Source organism: Lissotriton helveticus, chromosome 10, assembly GCF_964261635.1.
Source record: "Lissotriton helveticus chromosome 10, aLisHel1.1, whole genome shotgun sequence".
Lineage (NCBI taxonomy): Eukaryota > Metazoa > Chordata > Amphibia > Caudata > Salamandridae > Lissotriton > Lissotriton helveticus.
Genome location: NC_136071.1, coordinates 252253941 through 252280571, shown reverse-complemented (window position 1 = coordinate 252280571; position 26631 = coordinate 252253941). Strand labels below are relative to the sequence as shown.

The 26631-nt window shown below is 47.2% G+C and overlaps 1 protein-coding gene across 1 annotated transcript in view; it reads right to left on the bottom strand.

Moving 5' to 3' along the window:
- Positions 1–26631, bottom strand: part of SMG1 (SMG1 nonsense mediated mRNA decay associated PI3K related kinase) — a 1634890-nt gene that overhangs the window by 625675 nt on the left and 982584 nt on the right. Inside the window, exon 36 of the mRNA XM_078665250.1 lies at positions 24352–24513. Within this exon, the coding sequence (XP_078521376.1) occupies positions 24352–24513 (162 nt within the window). The remainder of the gene's footprint in view (positions 1–24351; positions 24514–26631) is intronic.

The following is a 26631-nucleotide window of genomic DNA, read 5'->3' as shown; positions in this document are numbered from 1 at the left end:
TGCACCCTGCCTTAGGGCTGTAAGGCCTGCAGTAGGAGGGACTTACCTATACTCCATGCAGTGTCTGTGGAATAGAGCCAGCCTACTGGCGGTGTGAGAGCTTTGAAGTTTTCGAATCCAGTCTTGTGCCTGGAATCGGCCCACAAGTGAGCAATCTGAAAGTAGAAGTATCTATAAAAAGTACTCTATCTCATGTAAAATTGCGAAAGTACTACACTATTCCTCTGTAGATACTGCATCTTTGAAACATTCCCACAGTATGCACAACCATTTGTTCTGATTTTCAGCACACAATTGCCACACATCAGGGTGATAGCTGTTTAGTTATTGGAGGGTCCAAGACAGTGGAATAGCAGTTGCTGTAAACAGCAATTAAGCAGTCAAGAGACGATAGGAAAAGAGTTTAAAACTCTTGCTCCTTGAACTAGTTTTAACACATCAGATTACCACAGAGGTCTTGAAATTAGAGCAAATTTTACATTGGTGGCTGTGTATAAATGCTTCCTTTTGTAATTTTCTTAAGCTATCTCTGGCTCCCGTAAACTATGCAGCATTGGACTTCAATCCCAAATGTCATCTCACTTCACATCATGTCGTCACTTATATCGTACTCAAAAGCCACGTGCTGAAAACCCATGAATTTTCTCATGTGACCACCACTCCAGTTTCCCTTTTTAACATACTCATCTCGTGCTTAATCCACTATGGATGTGGATAATTTAGTTCTACTCACATGAAATTTCCAGAAATGGATACAAAGTTTACCGAGAATGGGATGTGGTTTTATGTAAATATTTTGTGAAGTGCACTGTGTTGAGGATTTCCTGGATGAAAATATTATTGTAACATACAAATTGCAAGAAATCAAACTTGGCAAGAGTGGTTTGTCATTTTGAATACAGCACCATTGAGATCTACCATACAAATTTCAATATGCAATCTATTACAACAGAAAGCACAGATTTAAACATGGCAGGCAATTTCAAGGTTGACCTAGTAGAGAACGTATAGTTTCTCACCTGTTGGTGTAGTTTTGCAGCTTGAATAATTTTCTGGATTCACATGCTGTGCATTATTCCGCCATCTAGTGGTTGGGTCCGGAATTGTAGAAGCTGAGGTATTACCTTGAATTTGTTGAGGAACTTAAGGTCCAGTATTGGGCGTAAAGTTCTGTCTACCTTTGGAATGAGGAAGTACATGGAGTAATTGCCTTTGTTCTTTTCCTTGTGTGGTACCTGCTCTATTGCATCCTTGGTTTGAAGTTCTTGCACTTCTTGAATTAATTGAGATAATTCTTTTATCAAATGTACCTTGTTTTTTTTGGGGGGGGGGGAGGTTGCTTTGCTAGCTCTATACAGTAACCGTACTGTATTAAGTTTAATATCCATTTGTCTGTCGTTATTTTCTCACACTCTTAGAGGCAGTATGTTAACCTGCCTCCTACTGGTGCAATATGTTGGAGGAACTGTGTTCTTATAGGTTTTTTTTTGTTTTGTCTTTATTTTCCATAGCATCCTCGGAGAGGTCTTTGGAGGGGATACAAGCTATGGAGTTAAGTCACTTTGTTGTAGTTTGCAGTCCACCTCTCTGCAGCTGGCATCCTCCTCGAGGGCGGACTCGAAAGGATTGCCTTCCCTGTTGGTATTACCATTTCTGTTGCGGTCCTTGTTGTTGTCCGTGGCTAACTCCATGGTAAGTCTGTTGAAAAGCTTGGTGAGAGGTAGCAGGTTGATGGTTAACTCTGCCCGCTGGCCTCCGTAGGGGGTGCCTCTAAGCATGCCTATGAATTGTAGTGCCCCCATGGACCTTGCTGTTTCATTGTCCTTTTTTAATTGGTTTAATTTTTCATCAACACTTCCAAACAGTTGTTCACCATTGAACAGTGAGTTTAGGATGCGGTTTTGCACTTCTGGCTTGAAACCGGAGATTCACAGCCATGTGCGTCTTCTTTCGGTGATACCGATCATCATTTGTCCGCTAGATGTCTCTGCAGCATCTAGGGCTGATTTTAAACATGTGTTCACCATGTTTTAGCCCTCTTCCACCAAGTGGCTTTCCCTTCTTTGGAACTGGTCTGGCATATGTTTTAGCGGCTCTCCTGCCTCCTCCCAATGTTGATATGCATGCCTGTTAACCAATGCAATTGAGTTTGCTATGCGCCACAGAATTGCAACACTTCTCTCTACCTTCCTGCCCATGAGATTCATACTTTTGCTCTCTTTGTCTAGTGGTGGGCCTACATTAGTTGGTACATTAGCTCTCTTCCAAGCAGTGGAGCAGGGGTGTGGAATTCCTATCGCCCGAGACATGTTGGTTTCTGTCAAGGGCAAGAAGATTTAATGTGGATTTTGCCCGACGGACAACTAGATATTAACTAACCAGAAGCAGGATAAAGCTGTTGCACTCTGGTGTGCACAGACAGTCACAAAAGCATACTGAAATTCAATCAGCATGGGAAAAGTATCAAGACCTGTAATAGACTAGAAGCTCAAGATTCTAGCCTGGTATTTGCCAAGGAAATACTTTAAAACCATTCCGCAGGAAACTGCATTCTTGCTGCGAGGGTGTGTTTAGGGCCAGGCACTGTTTTGCTATTGGCTTGCGAGGCGCCACACACTGTTCGTGAGGCAGTGAAGGAGGGAGAAGACAATGTAGTTTCATATAATTCATCTTCCGAAGCAGCTGGTTAGAGTTTGGGGAGCTGGGAGGGGTTCTCGCCACACCAAATCTCGTTTCTCTCAGCTGGAATGTTTATGACTGAGTTTCCTGCCTCGTGGTTCTGACATCTGTGCCTCTGCCCCGGCTATTAGTTCCCCCAGGGCCTCCGATACCTGCTCTCGTTGGTGTTTTCTTCCACTCAGGCTCCAATATCAGCCATAGGCGTGATGGAGGTGTTTCTTTCTTTCCCTCCCCATCAGGCTTCCTATGATCATGGCTCGTGTCACATAACGCTCTTGCGCTCATTATTTCCCCTCAAACACATCCCTCACATATTTGCTCCTGCCAGGCTTCTGATGTCCAATATTCAGACTAAGGGAAACGGGGAAATATGGCGTGTGTCAGATCGATTTATGTATTTACGCTTATGTGCTTAGGGGCCTAGGTTTGTGTGCAAGGGTAAATGGATAGAGTCACTGCAGCACAGAGTCACTCACAAGCCGTCTTTTGAAAGCCATTTATTTTCTGTATAAGTGCCAAAATAGGTGAACGCCACTACCTGCACTAAAACAGACTTAAACCAGCAGGCCATCGGCCGTCAACCAGCTGTCAAGCGGGCCCACATCTCCAATATAAGCTACATTTCTCCATTCTTACCTGAACAGAGAGCGTGTCGAACCTGTCTGTTTTTCCCATGTGTTGATTCCAGAAGGCAAGACCACCTTCCTAATGGCACTTAATGCACCTGCTTGATATCATGCACTGACCAGGCAACAGGATAACCATTTGGGAAGTGTTTTGCTGCATGGTAGGCCTGTTGAATGTGTTTGCAGCAGTGTGCCTGTGTGTCTGCAGGTTGTGTGTATTTGTTTACAGGGTTCGCATATCTGTTGTTATGTGCTATCAGCAGATTGTGGCAGGGTGGAATTGTGCGCGTTTGGAAGGTGTCTGTTTGTCATTGCAATGTTGAGTGTATGTGTGGTACACATGTCTCTGCATTGGGTTGTGTGTATCAAAGAGGGAAGATGTGTGCATGTGTATACCTCAAGGTCTGTCTCTGTGTTGGAGTATGTGTCTGCAGGGACTTTCTCTGCATACTCTTTGTGTCTGTGCAAGGAGGTTTGAATTTCTTTTCAATAATGTGTGCTCTGTTCCAGGGTGTGTGTATCCGTGCCAGTCTGTGTGGGTGTCACTCCCAGAGTGTGTCTGTCTCTGCAGGAAGGGTTTGTGTGTCTGCCAGGGAAACTGTGTCTGTAGTTGGGTACTGTGTCTTAAGGGGTGTGTGTGTCTCTCAAGAAGTGTGCATCTGCCGTGTCATGTGTGCAGGGTTTCATGTGTGTCTGCAGGGTTTCATGTGTGTCTCCACTAATGTGTATGTCTCTGACTGGCTAGTGCATCTGTGCAGTGGCAGTGTGTGTTTAGTGGACTTGTGTGTTTGAGCAGTGGGTTTGTGTGTGCAGTTCGAGGGATACTGAGTCACAGTGTTACTACTGGGTTAAGGCAGGACCACAAATGGCCTTTGACTTTATTGCAGACATGACTTTCCAATGTTCCTTAGGGCTGGTGAATAAAATTCACCCATAATCAAGCTGTTCACATTTTGGCCCGACATATTACTCTGAAGCAAATTGGCTTCAATGTACCCAAATATTTTGCTGTGAGAAAAGGGGAGAAACTCATGAATTGGAAATAATTTGCTTCAAAATCATATTGCAAAGTCGATCATAGTTTAAAAAAGCATTAAGTGCTGTGAGCTATCTTCAGGCTCTTCAATCACTGACCAACCGAGACGACACAATTTAAGGTTAAATTCCAAAATTGTTACTTTTCTTTTTTTTTTTTGCTTTGACTGGTCCTCACCTACATCATTTATTTCCCTCCGTTTGTTCTACTAATTCAAACCGTTACTGAAAAATCCTATATCAATATAATTTATTAGCTACTCCGTAAGTGAGCGCCCTCAGTCGTATTAGTGACTACGAAATGGTTTATTTTTTCCCTTATAGAATCTCCATGTGCTTTTCTCACAGATGTGAGTGTTGGCATAGCCATCATTCAGGGATCCTTCTCCTAGCGATGGGGAAAAAAAAATTTCATCTCCGGGAGAGTGAATTCACCTATGTAGTCCAGGTGTGAGAGGGCTTCAACTTTGCCCATAAGCTCCTCGGTTGTGAGGGAGCTTTTTGCAGCTCCCCTTACAGTATAGAGTGAATGAGAGGTTATGAATCCTCCCCTATTAGCCCTCTTTTCTCTAGGTGGCTTTAAAGGATAACCTTCCATTTCTCTTAGTGATCCCAGCATAATGGAGGCATGTGGGGGAAATGTTCCAGTCCCTCTGCAGTGAACTCCCCTATATGCCAAGAATGGCTGAGAGAGATAATCGTATAATTACTTGTTCCGCCTCCTCATCTTCCTCATGCAGTTTCAAAGGGCCACATTAAGTCAAAGTAATTATACAGGTTACTTTCTGTATCAACCTGTCCTTTTTGTGAAATCACTGATGACACTTTAGTGATGAGAGCGATGGACAGTTGCTTTGTATCTTCTAGAGGGGGTACTAGAGGGCACGGGATGAAGTACCTCTCCCCAGTATGGAGTTCCTGCATGTCATGCTTCCTTGCTTTTAATGCATCACTGCATTTCCTTGTTCTACTTCTGTGGATGTCGCAGACCCAATCAGAAAACAGCTGTGGGATCTGTTCATCTGACCGTGGAGGTTATATTCCTCTATCTGTGCCTTATTACAACTAACACCCCTACATTCACCAATTTTCGAAAACAGACCCCCCTCATTATATCAGCAGTACATATTAGACACAATTGCTAGCACTATCCTGTGCATAGCATGGTAACAGGCAATTCAGTTGTTTCAGTATTTTCTCTTCAGCAGCACATCCAGATTGAGCTACACAAGCACATCAACTTGTAGTACACGTTTTACAACTCTTGACCCAATCATGCCCACAACGCAGCCTTGTAATGTACCACCTTAATGGTACATTCATTCAATCTATGCTGCATCTATATCCACTTACCAATATACATATAAACCATCCTGAAAACATTAACTTAAACTTACCACATCCAAATACAGATAAGATATTAAAGCTATATAATGGGCAAAGGTTTTCGTGTTCGCCCTTGTGATTGATATCGATAGGTGGGACAAGTAGATTTTTTTTTAGGACAAGTAGATTTGAGTTTCATTTCGTCCCTAGGACAAGCAGTTTATTTTAAAAATTCCACACCCCTGAGTGGAGGTTATAATTGAGTCAGCTGGCACTGACCCCTTGATGTGCATAGGATCTTAGAGGAATGCTTGTATTTTGTCTCCCCGCTAGGTGTGACTGCCTTGCATGTGGCAGGCTTCTTAAAGCACAAGTTACTACTTGCGTAACGATCTGTAAGAGACATTAGTTAGTGATAGATTCCTTACCTTAGAATATCCCCCTGCGTCAGACTGGATCTGGAAAGTTTTGCTTAGCAGTAGCCCTGCGCGTCAGTAGGTGGCGTCCTGCGGCTCCACGTCAGCCACTGGCTTTGTCAGCGCCGAGATGACGTCACGGAGAGTACTTAGGCGCCACCCATGCGCGCTGACGTCAGTTCTGTACACTACTTTCCGCTCCAGGAACGCAGAGCCATGCAAGATACTTACCATTTGGTGCATAAAACTAGGGCACTGAAAGGGATGACCTTAACCCTAGTAATCAATCTGCAGAACAGGGAGGATGGGAGAGGCGGTAAGCAATCTATCACCAACTAATGTCTTTTACAGATATATCGTTACACAAGTAACTTGTGCATTTGAAACAGACACGTTAGTGATAGATTCCTTACCTTAGAATAGATACCCCAGCAATACCAACCCCGGAGAAGGGTCTGCGAATAGGTTTAGACCAGAAAGTCTCGGAGCACAGAACGGCCAAAGAAGCCGGACCTGACTGTCAAGGCAGTAGTGCTTCGTAAACGTGTGCAGCGAGGCCCACGTAACTGCCTGACAAATGTCCTGCAAGGGAATGCTGCGGCCCAAGGCAGTAGTGGCTGCAGTTGCCCTAGTCGAATGGGCACGCAGCCCCACAGGAGGCTCCTTGCCCAAGGAGTAACATGCTTTGATGCACAGAACGACCCACCGGGAGATGGTTTGTTTGTGCACGGCCCAACCTTTTTTGGCGCCCACGTAGCCAACAAAGATCTGATCATCCACCCGGAACTGCTGTGTACGCTGCAGATAGAATGCAAGAGCAGGTTTTGGGACAAGACGGTGGACCCTCTCCTCTTCCCTGGAAGGAGGCGGAAAGAAGGCGGGCAAAGTGATGGTCTGCCCGATGTGTTATGTTATGTTAAACTTGGTTTTATATAGCGCTCAGCTACTCCGAGGAGTGTGGAAGGGCGTGACAAGCTTTGGCAAGAAAGGAGGACGGGTCCTTAAAACCACCTTGTCCGGATGAACAGAGTGGAAAGGAGGTTTGGAAGAAAGAGCCTGGAGCTAACTCACTCTTCTGGCAGAGGTGATAGCTACCAGGAAAGCAGTCTTTAAGGTGAGAAGATGTATGGGACAGTTATGAAGGGGCTCAAAGGGAGCGCACATCAAATAAGTCAAGACAAGATTCAAGTCCCACTGGGGCATTATGAAAGGCACGGGAGGAAACAAGTGGTAATGCCTTTGAGGAAATAGTTAACAACCGGGGACTTAAAAAGAGAAGGCTTATCAGGAAGCTGTAAAAAGGCAAAGATGGCAGAGAGATAACATTTGATAGTGCCCAGAGCACTGCAGGGCCAAAAAAAGAAGGAACAGATGGACCTCAGAAAGAGGGGCAGAAAGGGGATCCACAGCCTTTGCTGTGCACCATGCCACAAATTTGTTCCACCTGCAGGTGTATACTGTTTTAGTGGATGGAAGCCTGGCTGCCACAACGACATTACAGACTTCGGGAGGAAGGTCGAAAGCCGTCAACTGCCGCCGCTCAATCTCCACGCATGGAGGAGGAGGCCGGACAGGTTCAGGTGGAGGACCGTTCTCTGCTGCTGCGACAGAAGAGCCTCCCGAAGAGGCAGACGGATCGGGGATCAATGCTCATGCTGAGTTGCTCGGGATACCATACTCTTCGAGCCCAGTCCGGAGCCACAAGGATGACTTGGGCCTGGACGCGCCTGATCTTGTTCAGCACTCTGGGCACAAGTGGTATATGCGGAAAGGCGTACAACAGACCGCAACTCCATTCACGACGAAAAGCGTCTGCGAGCGAGTGCCGCCTTGGAAATTCCAGTGCGCAGAACTGTTGACATTGCGCGTTCTCTTCGGTGGCGAAGAGATCTAACTAAAGGCTCTGCTGAATGAGACCTTGCACCAAGTCCGAGTTCAGACGCCATTCGTGATCCATCATGCACCGGCGGCTGAGTTTGTTCGCCCTGGCGTTCAGAGAACGTGCCAGGTGTTGCACGACCACGGTAATGCCTTGATGTTCCAGCCATATCCAGAGGCGCAGAGCCTCCTGACATAGGGTCCAGGACCCTACCCCGCACTGTTTGTTGCAGTACCATATGGCGGTTGTGTTGTCCGTTAACACCTGCACCACACTTCCCTGAACAGAGGGAAGGAATGCCTTCAGTGCAAGTCGGATCGCCCGCAGCTACAGAAGGTGGATATGGAGCCAGGACTCCGCCAGAGACCAGAGGCCTCGGAGCTCCGCCTCTCCCAAGTGGCCTCCCCATCCCAGGAGGGAGACGTCTGTCACCAGAGTGTGCTCCGGTTGGCGAAGGAAGAGGGATCTGCCACTGACCCAATCGCGATTCGTGAGCCACCACTGCAACTGACGGTGCAGTGCCCTCCGAGATCTGAACATGATCGGACAGATTGCCCTGATGTTGCGTTCACTGGAACTTCAGGTCCCACTGCAAAGCCCACATATGCCATTCTGGCTTGTGTCACGAACAGGATACAGGAGGCCATCAGGCCCAGAAGCCGGAGGGTCATCCTGACCGAAACCCAGAATAGAGGCTGAAAGGATAGAATCATGGCCTGAATTTCCCAGACTCGCTGCTCGGGAGGATAAAGCAGAAACAGCATAGGATCAAGAACCGCTCAGATGAAGGGGAGCTTCCGAGAAGGAATCAGGTGTGACTTCGGCACGTTGAGGGAGAACCCCAGCAAATGCAGGAGGCCGGCCGTAGTCTGTAGGTGGTTGACGACGGTCTGGGGCGAGTCCACCTTCAACAACCAGTCGTCGAGGTCGGGGAAGACTGGCACCCCTGACTGGCGCAGATGAGCTGCTACCACCGCCATCACCTTGGTGAACACCAGAGGGGCACAGGTGAGGCCGACGGGGAGCACAGCAAACTGAAAATGCTTGTGGCCCACCATGAATCGCAGGTAGCGCCGGTAGACCGGCAGGACGGGGATGTGAAAATAAGTGTCCTACAAGTCCAACGCTACCATCCAGTCTCCAGGGTCGATGGCAGACAGGACCTGAGCCAGAGTCAGCATTTTGAATTTTCCCTTCCGGAGGAAGCTATTCACGTCCCGGAGGTCCAAGATGCGGTGCAGGCCCCCACCTGTTTTTCTTGGGGACAAGAAAGTAGTGGGAATAACAACCACTCCCTACTTCCTGCTCGGGAACGTACTCGATGGGCCCCTTGGCCAAGAGGAACGCAACTTCCTGTCGGAGAAGGTCCAAATGATCCCCCGACATGCGGTGGCACCGAGGTGGCATGGCTGGAGGGGAGGAATGAAGAGGAAGGGAGTAACCTTTGCAGATTATCTGAAGCACCCAATGGTCTGATGTAATTTCGCGCCAGTGGTGGAGGTGGTGGTGGACACTGCCACCCACTGGCGGTGCTCCCTGAAGCTCGGATTTGGAAGGCTTGGATGTGGAAGCAGCGGGGGTAGAGGTGGACTGACTCGCACCGCCCCTGCGGAAGCCGCGGCCTTGCTGAGGCTGGTTCTGCACAGGCTTGGTGGAGGAGCGTGCCTGGGTGCCTCTGCCCTGGCCACGAAACGAATGAAAACCAGGAGTGGCAGGGTTCTTCGTAGAAAGACCGAAGGACTTGGCCATGGCCCGTGGGTCCTTAAAACGCTCCAGTGCACTGTCGGCCTTATCGCCAAAGAGGCGGAAGCCATCAAAGGGCATGTCGAAGAGCGAGCCCTGGGCACTGGCGAGAACCCAGTTGAACGCTACCAGGCGTGGCGCCGCAACACCACACTCGTGGAAATTGCCCTGCCCAACGAATCAGCGGTGTCCAAACTACACATGATGGCAAACTTAGCCGCATCGTTACCCTCCACGATCGCTTGGGAAAGGATAGCCTGGACGTCCTCACAACACTGAGGCAAGACCTGAGCAAAGCAAACCCACACTGTGTGGGAGTAGCAGCACAACAAGCAGGCGGTGTTAACTAAGCTGGCCGAAGAGAACAACCTCTTACCAAATTGTCCCAGCCGTTTAGAGTCCTTATCCGGCAGAGTCGTGGGAAAGGCACTCTGCAACGTCAAGGCCTGAATGACCAGGCTCTCAGGCGTAGGGCGAGTGGTCAGGAAGGCGGGATCACCAGGGGCCGGGCGGTGACGCCTGGCGAAGTTTTTATCCACCGACGCCCCTGTGGCCGGCGGCAACCAAGTGCCCAAGAGGACTTCGGTAAGGGGCTCATTGAAAGGAAGCAGTGGCTCCGACGACGTGGACACCGTCTGGAGCACCTCTGTAAGGAGGTTGGTTTTGGGTGCCACCGTCGGGAGGTCGAGATTGTGAGCCTCCGCAGCCCGACGGAGCACAATGGTGTAGGAAGCACCCTCCTCCATGGTAGGCGGAGGAGAGGCAAACCCCGGGTCGGAAGAAACATCTAGTTCGCCTGCGTCTTCCAGGTCGTCCACCCAATCTTGCTCGGAGTCACACTGCTGGGCAAGTGGGGCCTCGGATTCGTCCACCTCTGGAGAAGAGAGAGTTTGTCGCTGCGGCTGAACCGCAGCCGGAGAAGGGACGAACAGCGCCGGGAACGGCGCTGGGCCGGATCCGCATCCCAATATCGATACGAGGCCCGAACAAAATGGTCCTGGATCCTGGGCGCCGGTTGGACAAAAGGCACCCAGTGTGGTGCCAGGGGTGGAGCCGAGGGCAGTGCTGGGGCCAGAGCCTGCAGCGCTGCACCTCGTGGCGCCGGAGCCTGCGGCGCAGGATCTTGTGGCGCCGGCAGGAGCCAGTGGCAGAGCCGCCAGGCCACCAGGAACTGGACACGGGACCGCAGGGCCAAAAAGGTGGTCCATGGCAGCAAGAAACTCTTGCATTTGTTCGGGAGTCGCAGACAGACCCGGGTATGGCAGGTAGGCCGCAGGACTCCCCGGCTCCAGAGGAACCTCCCCTGTCCCCTTCGTCCTCCTCCAGGGAGCAACGGGGACGTCGGAGAGCGACCACACTTCTTCGACTTTTTTTTATGGTGTCGCTTACTGGAATCTGAAGGCGAAGACTTGGAGCCCTAGGAGCGACGGCTCAGGTCCAGTGAGCGGTCCTGGGAATGACCCCTAGATCCGGAGCAGCGGCGAGGCGAATGCCGGACCTCCAGCAATTTCCTACGCTGCTCCCGCAAGGCCTTCGGAGCCATGGCGCGACAGTCCCGGGAGCCGTGGCCTTTCTCCAGGCAGTAGAGGCAAACATCGTGGGGGTCCGCCACCGACATATTACGGCGACAGGCCTCACAAGACTTAAAGCCGGGCATCCCTACGCGCACTAGGAGAAAATTTGGGGGAGACAAGTCTCAAAATAGTAGTCAAAAAGTGACTAAGGTATGTGCTCAATCCGGATCTGCGCTTGCTGGCACGGAAAAAGAAAGAACAGACGTCAGCGCGCATGGGTGGCGCCTAAGTACTCTCTGTGATGTCATCTTGGTGCTGACGACGCCAGTGACTGACGCGGAGCCGCAGGACGCCACATACTGACACGCAGGGGTACTGCGAAGCAAAACTTTCCAGATCCAGTCTGACGCCTGGGGAGATTCTAAGGTAAGGAACCTATCACTAACGTGTCTCTTTCAGATAGCTTCCTTACCTTGATCCAATACACTTGGCAACATGGGTAGGAATTGGTTCCTTGTTTGGATAGGCAGCAAGGTTTCGAATAGAAAACATGATTGGGGTTTTTCTTCCTCCAAATGCACTCCATAAGTGTCTGCTGCTTTCTTTATGACTTGGTTGTACATTCCAATGTCATCTGGTGGTGAAGGCCTGGATGGATATGTATCCACCACTTCTTCTAGTGATTTGGTGTCGAGATCTTTCCATTGCAGGTCTTGAGCCTCCGAGGTCACCGAACCCTTATAGGTTTGTTCCTCTTCATCCTCCCTTGTCATGTTCTAAGATGTATTCGTCTTCTTCCTGTTTGTCGAGTGGTTCGGGAGTTGTGGGCAGGTGCAGATCCTCAACCTCTTTTTCGACATTGGTCGAAACTTTCGTTGGAATCTTGAATTGTTAAATCTTTGTCAAAAATGTTCTTGTGTTGCAAGATACTTGTCATTTCTGACTCGAGCCTCTGTTTCTTCTTTTCCATCTCGGACGCTTGAGTTTCGCAATCGAGACTTTCCGCCTTTCTTTTTGTGCTCGACGATGCCGTTGGAGTCGTCTATGTCTATTTTGCCCTCTCTCTTTTCTACGTCAAAGTGTCCTTTTCTTGGCTGCCTTTCGAAGTCTTTGTTTTCTCGAGGGTTTTTGCTGTCTCGGAGTCCTTGTCTATGGAACCAACGATCTGTGTCTTTGGACGACTTTGATTCACTTCTTCGTGGCTCGCCTATCTTTTTCGAGGTTGACGGTTCTCTTACCTCCTTTGGAGACTTCTTTTCGACCTCTACGACTGGGGAGTCTGTGTCCTCTTCGACTTCAGGTCCTTCGGCGACATTGTCCTCCTCTTCGCTGGAGAGGCCCAAGTCTCAAAGCGATGGCGGTGGGCCATGCCCCTGCATGTTATAGTTGGCTCTTCTCTGCCTCTCTCGTACCCTCAAAGTCTTTGGGGTGAATGCCAAGCATGTGTTGCAGTTATCGCTTTGGTGATCCAGCTGCTGGCAAAGGTTGCAGACCGGATGCTGATCTTTTTGTGTGTATTTGTGATGACAACTGTCGACTAACTTTAAAGGTGTCTTGTCCATTACTGCGCACAAGGAGCCCCCTGTTTGCGCATTCTTCGTGTCGCCGAAGTTTTTTTCTCTCTTCTTCGCCTCACTCCAGCTTCTAGGAACAAAGTTCGGTACGTCGAAGAAAAACCAAGCTACTTACCTGTACACTGTAGTTTTCCAGTATTGATATCTTTCATAGATTCACATGCTTGTATCTTCCCCGTCGTCATGGTGGGAGACTCATGGTAAGGGAAATAAATAGCAGTAAAAGAAAAAACTGCATAGATAATTATAGACTTTGGCATCCCAGTATCATCATTATGTGGACCAAATGCCTGCCTATGAGGTGCCAACCCTGAGATCACATTCCCCAGAAGAGCCACCCTACCTCAGATTTCCAGCCCATAGTGTGAGCCAAGGAAGTAATCAGAGATAAAAAGTGGTCTACCTGAGAAACGGTGAGGCAGGAGGGTCACATGTTAATCTATGAAAGGTATCAACACAGGAGAACCACAGTGTACAGGTAAGTAACTTGTTTTTTCCCCAGCATTAAATCTTTCATAGATTCAAATGCTTGTATCAGAATAGAAAGCAGTATTCTTGCAAGGAAGCATTTCCAGGATAGCACCTTTTTTTCCTCAGGCTCTGCTTCCTTATTGCGAGGTTTATATATCCTCTGGAAGATAGAACGGATTGTATGTTCCAGCATGCATCCTAATGCAACATATTACATAAAAATAAAAGACATACAGTGAAAAATATCTAAGGTAACATTTAAGAAAAAACATTAACAAGAAAAATAGCAATGTTTTAGAAATTGTAAGGAAAATACCTTAATGAAACAGGTGACTTAGCACGTCTTGTCCCACCGCTGAATCTGCTTTCCAAGCTGTGTCCAGACGGTAGTGCTTGGTAAACGTGTGGACATTCTTCCACGTTGCCACTCTGCAAATATCCGGAAGCGATACTCCCACAAACAATGCGGCTGAAGTCGCCATTTTACTGGTTGAGTGAGCTCGAATAGTCGAGTGTAAAGGACTTTCTTTTGGGACAATATAATAGCTGAGGTTATCCATCTGGATATGCTAGTCCTTGACAAAGCCAAACCTGTCCTGGGGCCAGAAAATGCTATTTACTTACTTGTCTTTCTAAAGGACTTTGTCTTATCAATATAAAATTTAGACACCTCTCATGCGATATCATGAAATGGCAGCAAGATGCACTTTGACAGATGCATGAGAAAAGCCTGCCTTGGCTAGATGTAATAGAGAAGGAAGAACTTGCTATGGAGAAGAGTGTAAGGGGTGAAGAGATTGTGTCAAACACCATTGGCAAAACCTTTTCCACTTCGCTACATCAGTTTTATTTGTGGAAATTGCACGAGAATGGGAGAAGATATCTCGGCATTCATCATTAATGTTCAAGGACTGAAATTCATGCTCATGAGGTTCCATGCCGACAAGTTCAGCGAGGCCAACTGGGGATGAAGAACTTGGCCCCTGTTCATGGAAATCAAATCTTGGATTAGAAGAAACTGCACTCTGGGAGTCACAAGTGAAGGAGCTCCGGGAACCAGAATTATCTCGCCCATGCCAGGGCTATCAGAATTAAGTGGCACGGTCCCGATCTCATTTTTCTGAGCACCTTTGGGATCAGAGGAAATGGGGAAAAGCATATGTGAACACCCCAGTCCAACGAAGCTTAAGAGCATTCCCCCAAGATCCTAGCTGAGGGAATCTGCTTGCTGTCTGTGTGCATTTGTTCTTGTTTCGATTGGCAAACCGGTCCAGAGCTGGAGTGCCCCATAAGCGAAATATTCGATTGAGTTGATCCTGATTCAGTTCCCATGCGTGACAAACACTTGCTGATCTGCTTAGCGAATCTGTTCTTATGTTGTGTATTCCGGGAACATGTTGAACTTGCAGAGAGATATTGTGTACTAGAAGCCATTTCCAAATTTCTTGAGCTTGCGCTGATAGGGGCTTTAATCCCCCCCCGCCCCCCTGTTTTATTAGAAAAAACATTGTTGTTGTGCTGTCTGTTCCGACTAATACTGGTGAATCGTGAGTACTGGGGAGAAAGGCTTGGAGGCCTAAGAACACCGCTTTTAGCTCCAATAAGTTGATGTGTTATTGAGCCTCTTGTTTGCTCCAATGTCCTTTAATTTCCAGGTCTTGGAGGTGCGCTCCCCATCCTTGTAATGAGGCGTCTGTTGTCATTATATAACTGGGAGATTGAGGATCGAAGATCAGCCTTTCTGATAAGTTCAGTCTTTTTCCCCACCGTGACCGCGCTTCCTCTATTTGAGGATTGATGAGGATCCGATCCTCGAAGGAGCCTTGATGTTGTACACATTAAAGGTCTAGAATTTCTTGTAGAGGCCACATGTGAAGCAGACAATTTGGAACTAAGGGGATGCAGGATGACATCATCCCCAACAAGGATTTGAATATCCTTGATGATGTGGACTTTCTTTTCTTTAGTTATGAAGTCAGTTTCAAAATCTCTCGGATGCGTTCCTCTGAAGGGTATGCTTTTGCTTTGCTGGTTTGCAATAAGGCTCCTAGAAATTGAAGAGACTGGGACGGAATTAGAGAGGATTTTTCCATGTTTATCTGTAACCCCAGAAAATGGAAGAGATTCATGCAACACTCCAAGGATTCTCAACTGTCTTGGTACGATGAGCCCTATATCAACCAATCGTCCAGATATGGATATATATGATGACCTTGCTGCCTCAGATACGCTGCGACTTGCAGCATGCATTTCGTTAACACTCTTGGCGCGCATCGGAGACCGAACGGTAATACTCTGAATAGGTAGTGGCGCCCTGCCACCGCAAATCTGAGATACCGTCTGTGTCGTACGTGGATTGGAATATGGAAGTATGCATCTAATAGATCTAAAGATGTCATATATTCCCCTCTGCTCAGCATCATCAGAATTTCTTGAAGAGATAGCATAAGGAAAGATTGTTTCCTGATGAACTTGTTTAAGCCTCTGAGGTCCATTAACTTTCTCCATTTGTTTGATTGCTTTTTCCGTATGAGGAAAAAATGCGAGTAGAATCCTTTCCCTCCCTGTTGAAGAGGGACCTCCTCTATTGCTCCTTTTACAAGAAGAGACAGATTTTCAGCCTTGAGGGCCGAGAGATGTTGCTGCTTTCTGTGAATGAGAGGACGATCTGGTGGTTTGTAGAGGAACTCTAGGGTGTGACCCTGATGAATTATGTGTAGCACCCATCTGTCCAATGTTATAGACAGCCATTGGTGGTAACAGGTAGAGAGGTAATGGGTCTGATTGAGGTTGTGGAATGACGAGGTGGTGGCGCCTTGGAATTGTCACCGTCTTCGATTGGCGTCCTGCAATTTTCCTCTTGCCGATGGCTTTCGTCTGGACTCTTTTTGGTAAGAAGTATTTGAGGATCGAAATTGCTGAGTATTTGCATACTGACGATACCATTGCTGATGGTATGGCTGGTACCTACTGGACTGATAGGAGGATCTCTGTTGATAGTGTCCTCTTGATGCGCTGCCACGAAAGGATTGAAATCTGCCTTGTTGCAGTGAACTTAATGCCCTTGCAGTGTCTGTATCTTTTTTAATACCCTGCAGGGCATCATCAAACAAAATAAAATTTCTCCATCGAAGGGTATGTCGACTATCTTGGACTGCAGTTCTGGCCGTAATAAGGTAGCTTTAAGCCATCCCTGCCTGCGAAGCGCTACGGCTCCTGCCATTTGTCTGAAAGCCATTGCTGATATATCCATGACTATGTCTATGGATTCTGAGGCTGCTCTAGCCCCGTCTTGTAAAATTACTGTATCCTCTTCTTTCTTGTCCTCTGGTAGATGTGATAAAAGAGGAGCTATATCCAACCACATTTGCCGGTTGAAGCGGCTAATTATGGCGGGCGCATTTGGTGCTTTGATAGAGGCTGCTGCCATTACTGCAAAGCGTTTGTCTGTTCCATCAAGTTTTCTGCCTTCTTTGTCAGGAGGAGCTTAACATGTAGTCGATGGATTTTTTGATAGTCTTTGTCCAGCTTGCATCACCACAGACTCTGGTCGGGGATGACCAATAAGACATGCCGGAGAACACTCAGGAGCCCGGTACTTCTTTTCTATTTTGGGAACCAAGGCTGCAAAGGAAGATGGATTCCTCATAATTTTCAATCCCTCCTCCCATATATAATTTACCATGGGGATTGTCCTTATTGATTTCCCAGAAGATTCTTTAAAATCATATAGGAAACCCTTTGTTTCCTTAAACGGAATAGGAAGATCGAACCTCTTTGAAGCTTTTTCCATGAGCTTGTGGAATCCTAGGATGTCCTCTGGTGGAGAGGTCGCCGGAGAGGGTGATTGCGATGGAGAAGAAGGGATAATGTATTGGTCCCATACGTCACCCACAGGATCGTCTTGGACCAGTTCTCCTTCCTCAGGTTGGTCTTCAACCTCGCAGTCAGCTAAGTCATCTCTGATGGTAGTGACCCTTGGAGTGTGCACCTTCTGCACCGGAGGCGGAGGTTGCGCAATCGGACCTGCGCAACAGGTTGAAGCGTCCAAGGAAGAGGCATTAGCTTCAGGGAACCGACGATACTAATCGTTGATCATGCTCCTGAGATCCGATACCAGTGATATTGGCATGGACACAGAATCTTCTCGGACACTAGGAGCGTTGTCCTCCTCCTCCTCAGTCGTAGGCTTGTTGAAAAGACTCAAATCTTTTCAATCAGAGAGTGGTCGATCTTTAAAAGAGAAATCCTCCTGCACTTCTTGATATTCCTCCTCATTAGTGTCCTGACTTTTAACTTTCAGCTGTGAGGGACTGTATGCAACCCCATATGGACTTTCCTCTTCAGACTCCTGCATTTCAAGAAGATTTAACGGAGGCAGCGGAGAATTTTTTTTCCAAGAAGTAAATTCGGAATTGCCTGATCTCTCTGTCGACGTGCCCGTCGACAGGGGAAACCTCTCAATAGAGATCGTCATCAGTGATCTTTTCATCGGAGATTTAAAAGTCATCGTCGACTGAGCGACCGTCGACAAAATCGAGGATGGTGTCAAAAAAGTAATCGTCGACGGTGTTGTCTCCGTACCAGTAGTCAACAGTGTCGTCAACAGCCCAACCGTCGACGGTGTCGTCTTTGCCATCGACTAGGCTGTTGTCGTTGTAACGGTCATCGTCGATGCCTTTGGTGACTAAATGGTCGTAGAAACTCTTAACTTCGTCGCCGGATCCGACAACGGAGCCCTTGTCTCTGAGGACTTTTTGAGAGGATTATGAGGCAGTGAGGAGGAAGACTACTTCTTTTCCTTAGATTTACTGATTTTTTGCTATTTTTTTTAAAATCAGATTTCGCCTTAGAAAGCCCTCCTTTACGTTTTGAGGAGGAGTGAGCCTTAGAATCATCCTCAGTCAGATCGTGAAGTGGCCTTTTTCTTTTGGAGCCACAACAACAAACGTGCCTCTCTATCCATAAGTGTCTTTGCTGAAAATGTCCTACAATGTTTGCACTCCTTAGGGACGTGCTTTTGATAGAGGCAGTATAAACAACCCTTGTGGGGGTCCTCAGAGAAAAGCCTGGCCTTCTCACAAGATCTACAGGGTCGGAACAGTCTCATTTTAGAGCTTTCAGACATTTTGAAGTAAGCTTGAAGAAAAGACAACACTTCAGTTCCAGAAGGAAATGCTGTAAGATCCAGGTCAAAAGTACAACCAAGGGAACAACTGAGCAAAGCTCAGGGAGACTTCTTCTCACATGACGGTGGTTGGAAATCTGAGATACGAGGGCTCTGCTGGGGAGTGTGATCTCAGGGTTGGCGTCTCATTGGCTGACATTTGGTCCACATAATGATACTGGGATACCAAGGTTTTTAGTTATCTATGGTATCTATGCAGTTTTTTCTTTTACGGCTATTTATTTCCTTTACAGTGAGACTCCCACAGAGAAAAGCCTGGCCTTCTCACAAGATCTACAGGGTCGGAACAGTCTCTTTTTAGAGCTTTCAGACATTTTGAAGTAAGCTTGAAGAAAAGACAACACTTCAGTTCCAGAAGGAAATGCTGTAAGATCCAGGTCAAAAGTACAACCAAGGGAACAACTGAGCAAAGCTCAGGGAGACTTCTTCTCACATGACGGTGGTTGGAAATCTGAGATACGAGGGCTCTGCTGGGGAGTGTGATCTCAGGGTTGGCTTCTCATTGGCTGACATTTGGTCCACATAATGATACTGGGATACCAAGGTTTTTAGTTATCTATGGTATCTATGCAGTTTTTTCTTTTACGGCTATTTATTTCCTTTACAGTGAGACTCCCACCATGACGACGGGGAAGATACACGCTTGTGAATCTATGAAAGATTCAATACTGGAGAACCTTTTCTTGTATTCTGTAGACTTTTTTAGTTATTTTCGTCGATTCTTCTCTCCAATTTTTCTGGAGCTCCTTCTGTATCGATCCTAACCCAACAGCGGAAAAACAGAATCTGAAGATGGCGACCAAAGATGGGAGCTTCCGGGGGAAGCACGTCGACGTCACAGAAGGACAACAAATGGTGGTATGTCGATGCCCACCAACAACAAAATTAAAGGGAAACAATATTACAATTCTGGACCCAACCACTATATGGCGGAATAATGCACAGCATGTGAATCCAGAAAAGGTTCACTCTGCAAAACAACGTACTGACACAATAGTAAGAAGTTACTGATTCAGAGAAAACTGGAAAGGACACCAAAATGTATTAAACTAATAACTGACTGCAAAGAGGAGTATCACTTGGTGGTCTCTGCCAAAGATAAGGGAGGCGGCTAGACTGATGAGAATATCATTTAAATATGTTCAAAACATAAATAATTGCACAAAAACTACCAACACTGTCTTCTGCATTCAAATTCAGACTTAACATGTAGGTTTTCATTGTCATATAAAATATTACTAAAATGAATATGCTACTTACCAGTATGCATCTGTTCTTGGCATGTAGTGCTGCTAACATTCATATCTTTTGCATAGATCGCCGCCTAGTGTTGGGTCCGGATGATCGCACATTGTTGTCCTGGAAGAGTCTTCGAAGTATCCTGAGATAGGTGGCTCCTCCCCTGGACTACAGTGCGCATGGGCATCGGCTCCATCCCCAGATTGTTTTTAGCCATTGTGGCAGAGATGGAGTTAAAAGTGTAAAGGATGTCCATGCTAATGATTGAATGCAAGAGTATATCTGCAGCTGCGACAGGCACCGGGGAGGAGGGTGGGCGATATGAATGTTAGCAGCCCTACATGCCAAGAACAGATGCATACTGGTAAGTAGCATATTCAGTTCGAGGCATGTGGGCTGCTAAATTCATATCTTTTGTATAGAATATATAGCAGTCCCTCCATTAGCGGCGGTTGCCCGTGCCAGCTGCAGAAACCTGAAAAAGTGTCTTGAGAACAGCCTGTCCTACAGCTGCTTGCTGCTTGGAATGCACATCAACACAGTAGTGTTTTGTAAACATATGCGGTGTAACCCATGTGGCTGCTCTGCAAATGTCTTCCAAAGGAATGTTCCCTAGGAAAGCCATGGTTGCCCCCAATTTGCGTGTGGAGTGCGCCCTTGGGGGTATTGTTAAGGTACGTTTAGCTTTTTGATAACAGATTTGGATGCACTTAACAATCCACCTGGCTATTCCTGCTTTGGAAATAGGGTTGCCTTTGTGCTGTGGCGAGAAGGCAACAAAAAGTTGTTTTGTTTTTCTAAATTGTTGTGTCCTGTCAATATAGTACATCAACGCCCTCCTAACGCCCAAAGTATGGAGCATTCTTTCTGCCACCGTTTGTGGGTTTTGGAAGAATGCGGGCAGGTCAATAGTTTGGTTGAGATGAAACTGTGACACCACCTTCGGAAGGAATTTGGGGTTAGTGCGTAGTACCACCCTATTTGGATGAATTTGTATGAATGGCTCCTGGATTGTGAGCGCTTGCAGCTCACTGACACGTCTTAGTGACGTAATAGCAACAAGAAAAGCCACTTTCCATGTTAGGAACTGGAGTTCACACGAGTGCAGTGGCTCAAAAGGTGGGCCCATCAGCCTGGTGAGGACCACATTGAGGTTCCACACCGGAGCTGGCGGTGTTCTTGGGGGAATGACTCGTTTCAGACCCTCTAGAAAGGCTTTAATGGCAGGCACTCTGAAGACAGAGAGATGTTGCCTGTTCTGAAGATAAGCTGCTATGGCGGAGAGATGGATCCGAATGGAAGTGTACGCTAGATTGCACTTGTAAAGATGTAACAGATAGCAAATGATGTTAGGGATAGATGCATCTAGCGGGTTTATGTTATTGGCCGTACAGTGAAGGACGAAACGCTTCCATTTGGCAGCATAGCATGCTCTGGTAGTGGGCTTCCTTGCCTCCTTGATGATGTCCATGCATTCTGGGGGTAAGTGAAGGTAGCCAAACTCTAGGACTTCAGGAGCCAGATCGCCAGGTTGAGCTGTTGCGGATCTGGATGCTGAATGTCTCCATGGTTCTGCGTCAAGAGCCTGGGTGTTAGGCGCAGCCTTTGATGCGGCACCACTGAGAGTTCTAGAAACGTGGTGTACCATGGTTGGCGTGCCCACGTTGGAGCAACCAGGATGAGTGTCATCGAGTGCTGCCTTAGCTTTCTTGCCACTAGCGGTATTAGATGTGCTGGGGGAAAAGCGTACGCAAATCTGCCTGACCAGTTCATCCATATCGCATTCCCCTGCGACTGTGGGTGAGGGAACCTGGCGGCAAAGTGTTGGCATTTTGCGTTTTCCCTTGTGGCAAACAGGTCTATCTCTGGATGACCCCACTGCTGGAAGTACGGGCGGAGTACTGATGGATGTAACTCCCACTCGTGCATCTGATGGCTGTATCTGCTGAGCAGATCCGCCATCTGATTGTCCTTGCCCGGGAGGTGTTCTGCCATGAGGAAAATGTTCCTTTGAATGGCCCACTTCCACATGCTCTGAGCCAGATGAGACAGCTGTGGCGAGTGGGTGCCTCCCTGTTTTTGAATGTAGTACATCGCTATCATGTTGTCCGTCCGGACTAACACTACCTTGTTGCACAGATGTACATTGAAGGACTTGAGTGCCATGAAGATTGCCATCAGTTCTAGATAGTTGATGTGCATCTTTTGTTGCTGCGTCGTCCATAGTCCCTGCACTGTGTAAGTGAGCACATGAGCTCCCCATCCCTGGAGAGACGCGTCCGTTGTGAGGATAATCTGTGGCACTGGCTCCTGGAACGGTCGGCCCTTGCAAAGGTTGTGTGGATTCCACCAATGCAGAGAGTTGTACGCCCGACCGGTAACCAACACTAGGTCTGTCATTTGTCCCCGAGCCTGTGTCCACTGATTTGCTAAGCACTCCTGGAGCGGACGCATATGTAACCTTGCGTGAGGGACTATGAAGATGCAGGAGGCCATCATGCCTATCAACTGCATGAACACTCTTGCTGGAAGCGAGTGTTGCGGTCTGAACCTTTGGATTAGAGACTGTATGCTGTCTATCCTGACCTTGTTTGGCTGAGCCATAGCAGTCAGGGTATTTATTGTCGCACCCAGAAACTGCCGCACATGTGCTGGTTGAAGGTGCGACTTTGGGTAGTTCAACGAGAAGCCCAGATTGTGAAGTAGGTGAATGGTGGTCGACATGTCCGCGGCGCACTGTTGTTCCGACTTGGCTTGAACGAGCCAGTCGTCTAGGTAGGGGTAGACATGTATGTTCTGCCTCCTGAGGTGCGCCGCTACCGTTGCCAGACACTTGGTAAACACTCTGGGGGCGGTGGTCACTCCGAAGGGTAGGACTTTGAACTGATAATGCCTGCCTTGGATAGTGAACCTGAGATACTTTCTGTGGGACGGGTGTAGTGGTATGTGGAAATAAGCATCCTTGAGGTCTAAGGTTGCTAGGAAGTCCCCTTGGTTCAGCAAGGGAAGAATCTGTTGCAGTGTAAGCATATGGAAATGTTCTGACAGTATATACAGGTTGAGGGGGCGCAGATCTAGAATGGGTCTGAGGGATCCGTCCTTCTTTGGAATAAGGAAGTACAGGGAATAGACCCCTGTGCCTTCCTCCTCCACTGGCACGAGCTCGATTGCGCCTTTTTGCAGCATCACCACTACTTCTTGCTGCAATAAGTGCAAGTGCTCTGCGGACATAGGTCGTTGCCTTGGTGGTGTGTTGGGTGGAGTGGACGTTAACTCTAGACAATAACCGTACTGGACAAGTTGTCTTACCCACCTGTCTGTGGTGATGTTTGTCCAGACTGGCAGGAACTGCTGGAGTCTCCCCCCGACTGTCGGCACCGAATGTTTGTCGACGACTTTTGCGGACTTCGCCTGCGCCGCCCCGGTCGACCCTGGACGGACGACCTTCTTGGAGGACGCATCCCCCGCCGATGACTTCGGCACAGTTGAGTCGACAGTCTTCTTCGACTTCGGTGGCCCGGAGGTTGACGGAGCCGATGAGGTAGCAGGCTTCGGTGTTTTAGATGGAACGTCCGCCATCTTAGGTGCACTCGAATCTGGTAGTTTCGGTTTCGATTTGGCGTCGGCCATTTTAGGTGCAGTCGATACCGATGGTTTCAGTTTCGGTTTCGATACGGGCTGCGTAGCCCCCGCAGGTATGTCCGTGGCCGGGCCTGAAGGCGGGGCAGTGGCTTGCGGTGCAGGGTCTTGGGGAAGGCCGAGTGGCGATCCCGTGACCTGAGCCTGATCCGTGTAACTGTCGGGGCATAGCTCATCCCCTGAGCTATCTTCCGCGGCCCCATAAACTTCTTCGTCGTCTCCTACCTCGTCGACGTATTCAAGGTCTTGTTCCATGACCCCGTCGTCTTCTTCGGGATCGGCCTCGACCTCCGTCGCAGGTGGTGAGATTTGAAGACGATGGCTTAGGCTCTCTTCTTCTGGGCCGTCGAAGATGTTATCGGGTGCCGGGGCCGCCCGCTGGGCCTCGAGGCGCACCGCGCGCCGAAGCTTGAGCGTTTTCTTCGACCTGAACTTGGAGCAGGCCATGCAGTTCTCCTCGTTATGGTCCGGCGAGAGGCATTTATTGCAGACCGGGTGCACGTCGATATGTGGGTATTTGGACCCACAGACGGGACAGTATTTAAACGGGCTCCGGTCCATGTTGAAAAAGTCGTGGTCTTGCTGCGATGAGAAGGCCTCGATGTCCGAAGAGTAACTCAACTCCGCAGATTCCGCCTCAAAGAGACGGGAGAAACTCGAGACCGTACGCAAACAATACCGACGTAGTTAACGAAGGCCTTTTGGCCTTAAAGAAGTAAGTTTTCTCGGTTCCGACAGAGAGACGTCGAGACCGCATCCGAACCCAATGGCGGAAAAAAACAATCTGGGGATGGAGCCGATACCCATGCGCACTGTAGTCCAGGGGAGGAGCCACCTATCTCAGGATACTTCGAAGACTCTTCCAGGACAACAATGTGCGATCATCCGGACCCAACACTAGGCGGCGATCTATGCAAAAGATATTAATTTAGCAGCCCACATGCCTCGAACACAGTAATATTAAAAACATTCAGTGCAATTTATTTTCACTACTTCACAATAGCAATATGGAATTTACTTACCAGAGGACTGGGATTCGCTGCTGAGTGATATCGTACCAACAATTGCTGGATACAAAATTAGATGGGGAGAATCATGAGCAACCCTGCACAACAAATTACAAATGCTTTGGCGAACATACACTTCAGGGTGATTTAGACGAGAGAAAAGCTGTGGGATAATACCTGGTGGAAAAAGAAGACAACCCATTATTAAGCACTGGGATACAATCATAAGTATTCTGGTAATCTGAAAGTTTGAAAGAATAAGATTTTAAACAAAAGAAAGATTACATGGTAGGCATCACGATTGTGCACAGTGGAGACTTTTGAAGCATGATTAATGAACAAACAGCAATAAAGGCAGCCAACTCCATCCAGCATCCTGTTTATGGCCTACTCATGACCACTAGACTAACACCAGTTATCCTTGTGGGGACTTTGTATTGATCTGTTCCAGTCCTTTTACCAATGTTTTTAAAACAAAATTGGTACATATTCACAAATGGTTTATTTAACCTTGATTTGTAAATAACTGCAACGTATATCGTTTCACTCGGATAATCCATAATTTTAGAATATACATCTCCATTTTTATATTTGAACATTATTAACTTCATTAAGACATTTAGCACTTGGGAATATTAATAAGGAAGGTGGTAGAGCATGAAAGGTGCTGGACGAAGGATGGTGGGGGTTAAGAGCAGAGAGAGAACGAGAGAACAAAGTTTAAAGTCCATTTACTAAACACAATTTTTCTACAGTCCAAAGTTGCTATAACGCTAGCCAAACATATCTATTTCAAAAACACCTCTCCTGCACTGCATTACAAAGGCTAACTCGGGAGGTGACTCAATGCCTAGAAGTAGATCTCTTTGAAGATCACAGTAATTGTTTTGTAGTATTAGGTCTGATGAAAAGGTTAGTTACTAGTAGGAGTAGTTTTACAGACTAAAGTCTTTCTGGATGCACATTATTCTGCCATCTAGTGGCTGGGTTTGGAGTTGGGTCATTTTTCCCTTTGGGCGTGGACCACTAGGTGGGGATATGCATAAACTCTGATATCAGAAGCAAGTCCACGGTTGCAATATTCTGATTTGTTTTCCCCCTTTCTGGCAACCAGTACTGTTCCTTGGGGCTTATTAACCTACGTGATGCTTCACTCACACCTCTCATGGAGGTTAAAGGGTCACAGGCGAATACAGAAAGTCTGTAAAACTATTCCAACAGGTAAGTAGCCTTTTAATTTTACAGTGTAGACATTTTCTAGATTAACAGACTGATAGGATGGGGTGGACATCAGGTTTCAGCAAATATTTGGATATTTCTACCTCACCAAGTAAAGTAATCCAATTTAGTTTGATCCTATGAAAATCTTTGTTTCCATCTCATTTCAGACTCAGAAAAAGGTGCTTTCCTAATTATTTAAATATATTTTGAAATATTTGTTCATATCATTCACAATCTATTTAAATATTCTGTGCCTGCCCGGTTCACTTTACAGAACTTTGCTGTCCAAAGAAAAAAAAAGTAAATACTAATCTCCCTGATGAAGTATCTAGCAATTTATAAGACATAAGCTGATATTTAACTTCGTTCTTTGAATGAACAGCAAATGCGACAAAGTAAACAAGACAGAAAGGTATCTTTATTTCTCATGCACTTTAATGAACAGAACACACTCTTTCCCAGCTGAAACTCTTGCAAGGCCAGGCCAGCAGGCCCTAAGAATAGATAGCCTTGATAAAGTTTCACTCGCCATGGCGAAAGGGCGAGTAGATTTCTCGAGACCGGTGTCTTTGTTTATTTGTTGGTATTGTTCTTGCAATGTGAGAGATTGTAATTCACTGATTCTTCGTAGTGATGTAGTGGCAATTAGAAAAGCTGTATTCATGGTTAGAAATTTGAGTCCTGCTTCGTGCATGGGCTCAAATAGTGTCTTGATTAGTTGTATTTGCACCAGGTTAAGGTTCCACATTGCTGTGGGTGCCAACCTCAGTAGTGCGATCATTTTTAACCCTTTGAAGAATGTTTGATGACTGGTGTAGTAAAGAAGCTTTTTCCTAGGGTAACTCACGAGAATATGACTATATTTGCCAAACGGATTTGTACGACAGCTTCATGTATTAGATGTGTTAGATAACTAATTACAATAGTGTTCCCTGCTATGTGAAGATGTATCTACTCTACTTGGCTTTATAGCACAAGTGTGTTGTTGATCTCCTGGCCTCGAAATTCATTTCCGGGTTTCGGACTAAAGGCATAGCACGTAGGAAGGGGTTAGTTCATGGTTACTGAAACCAC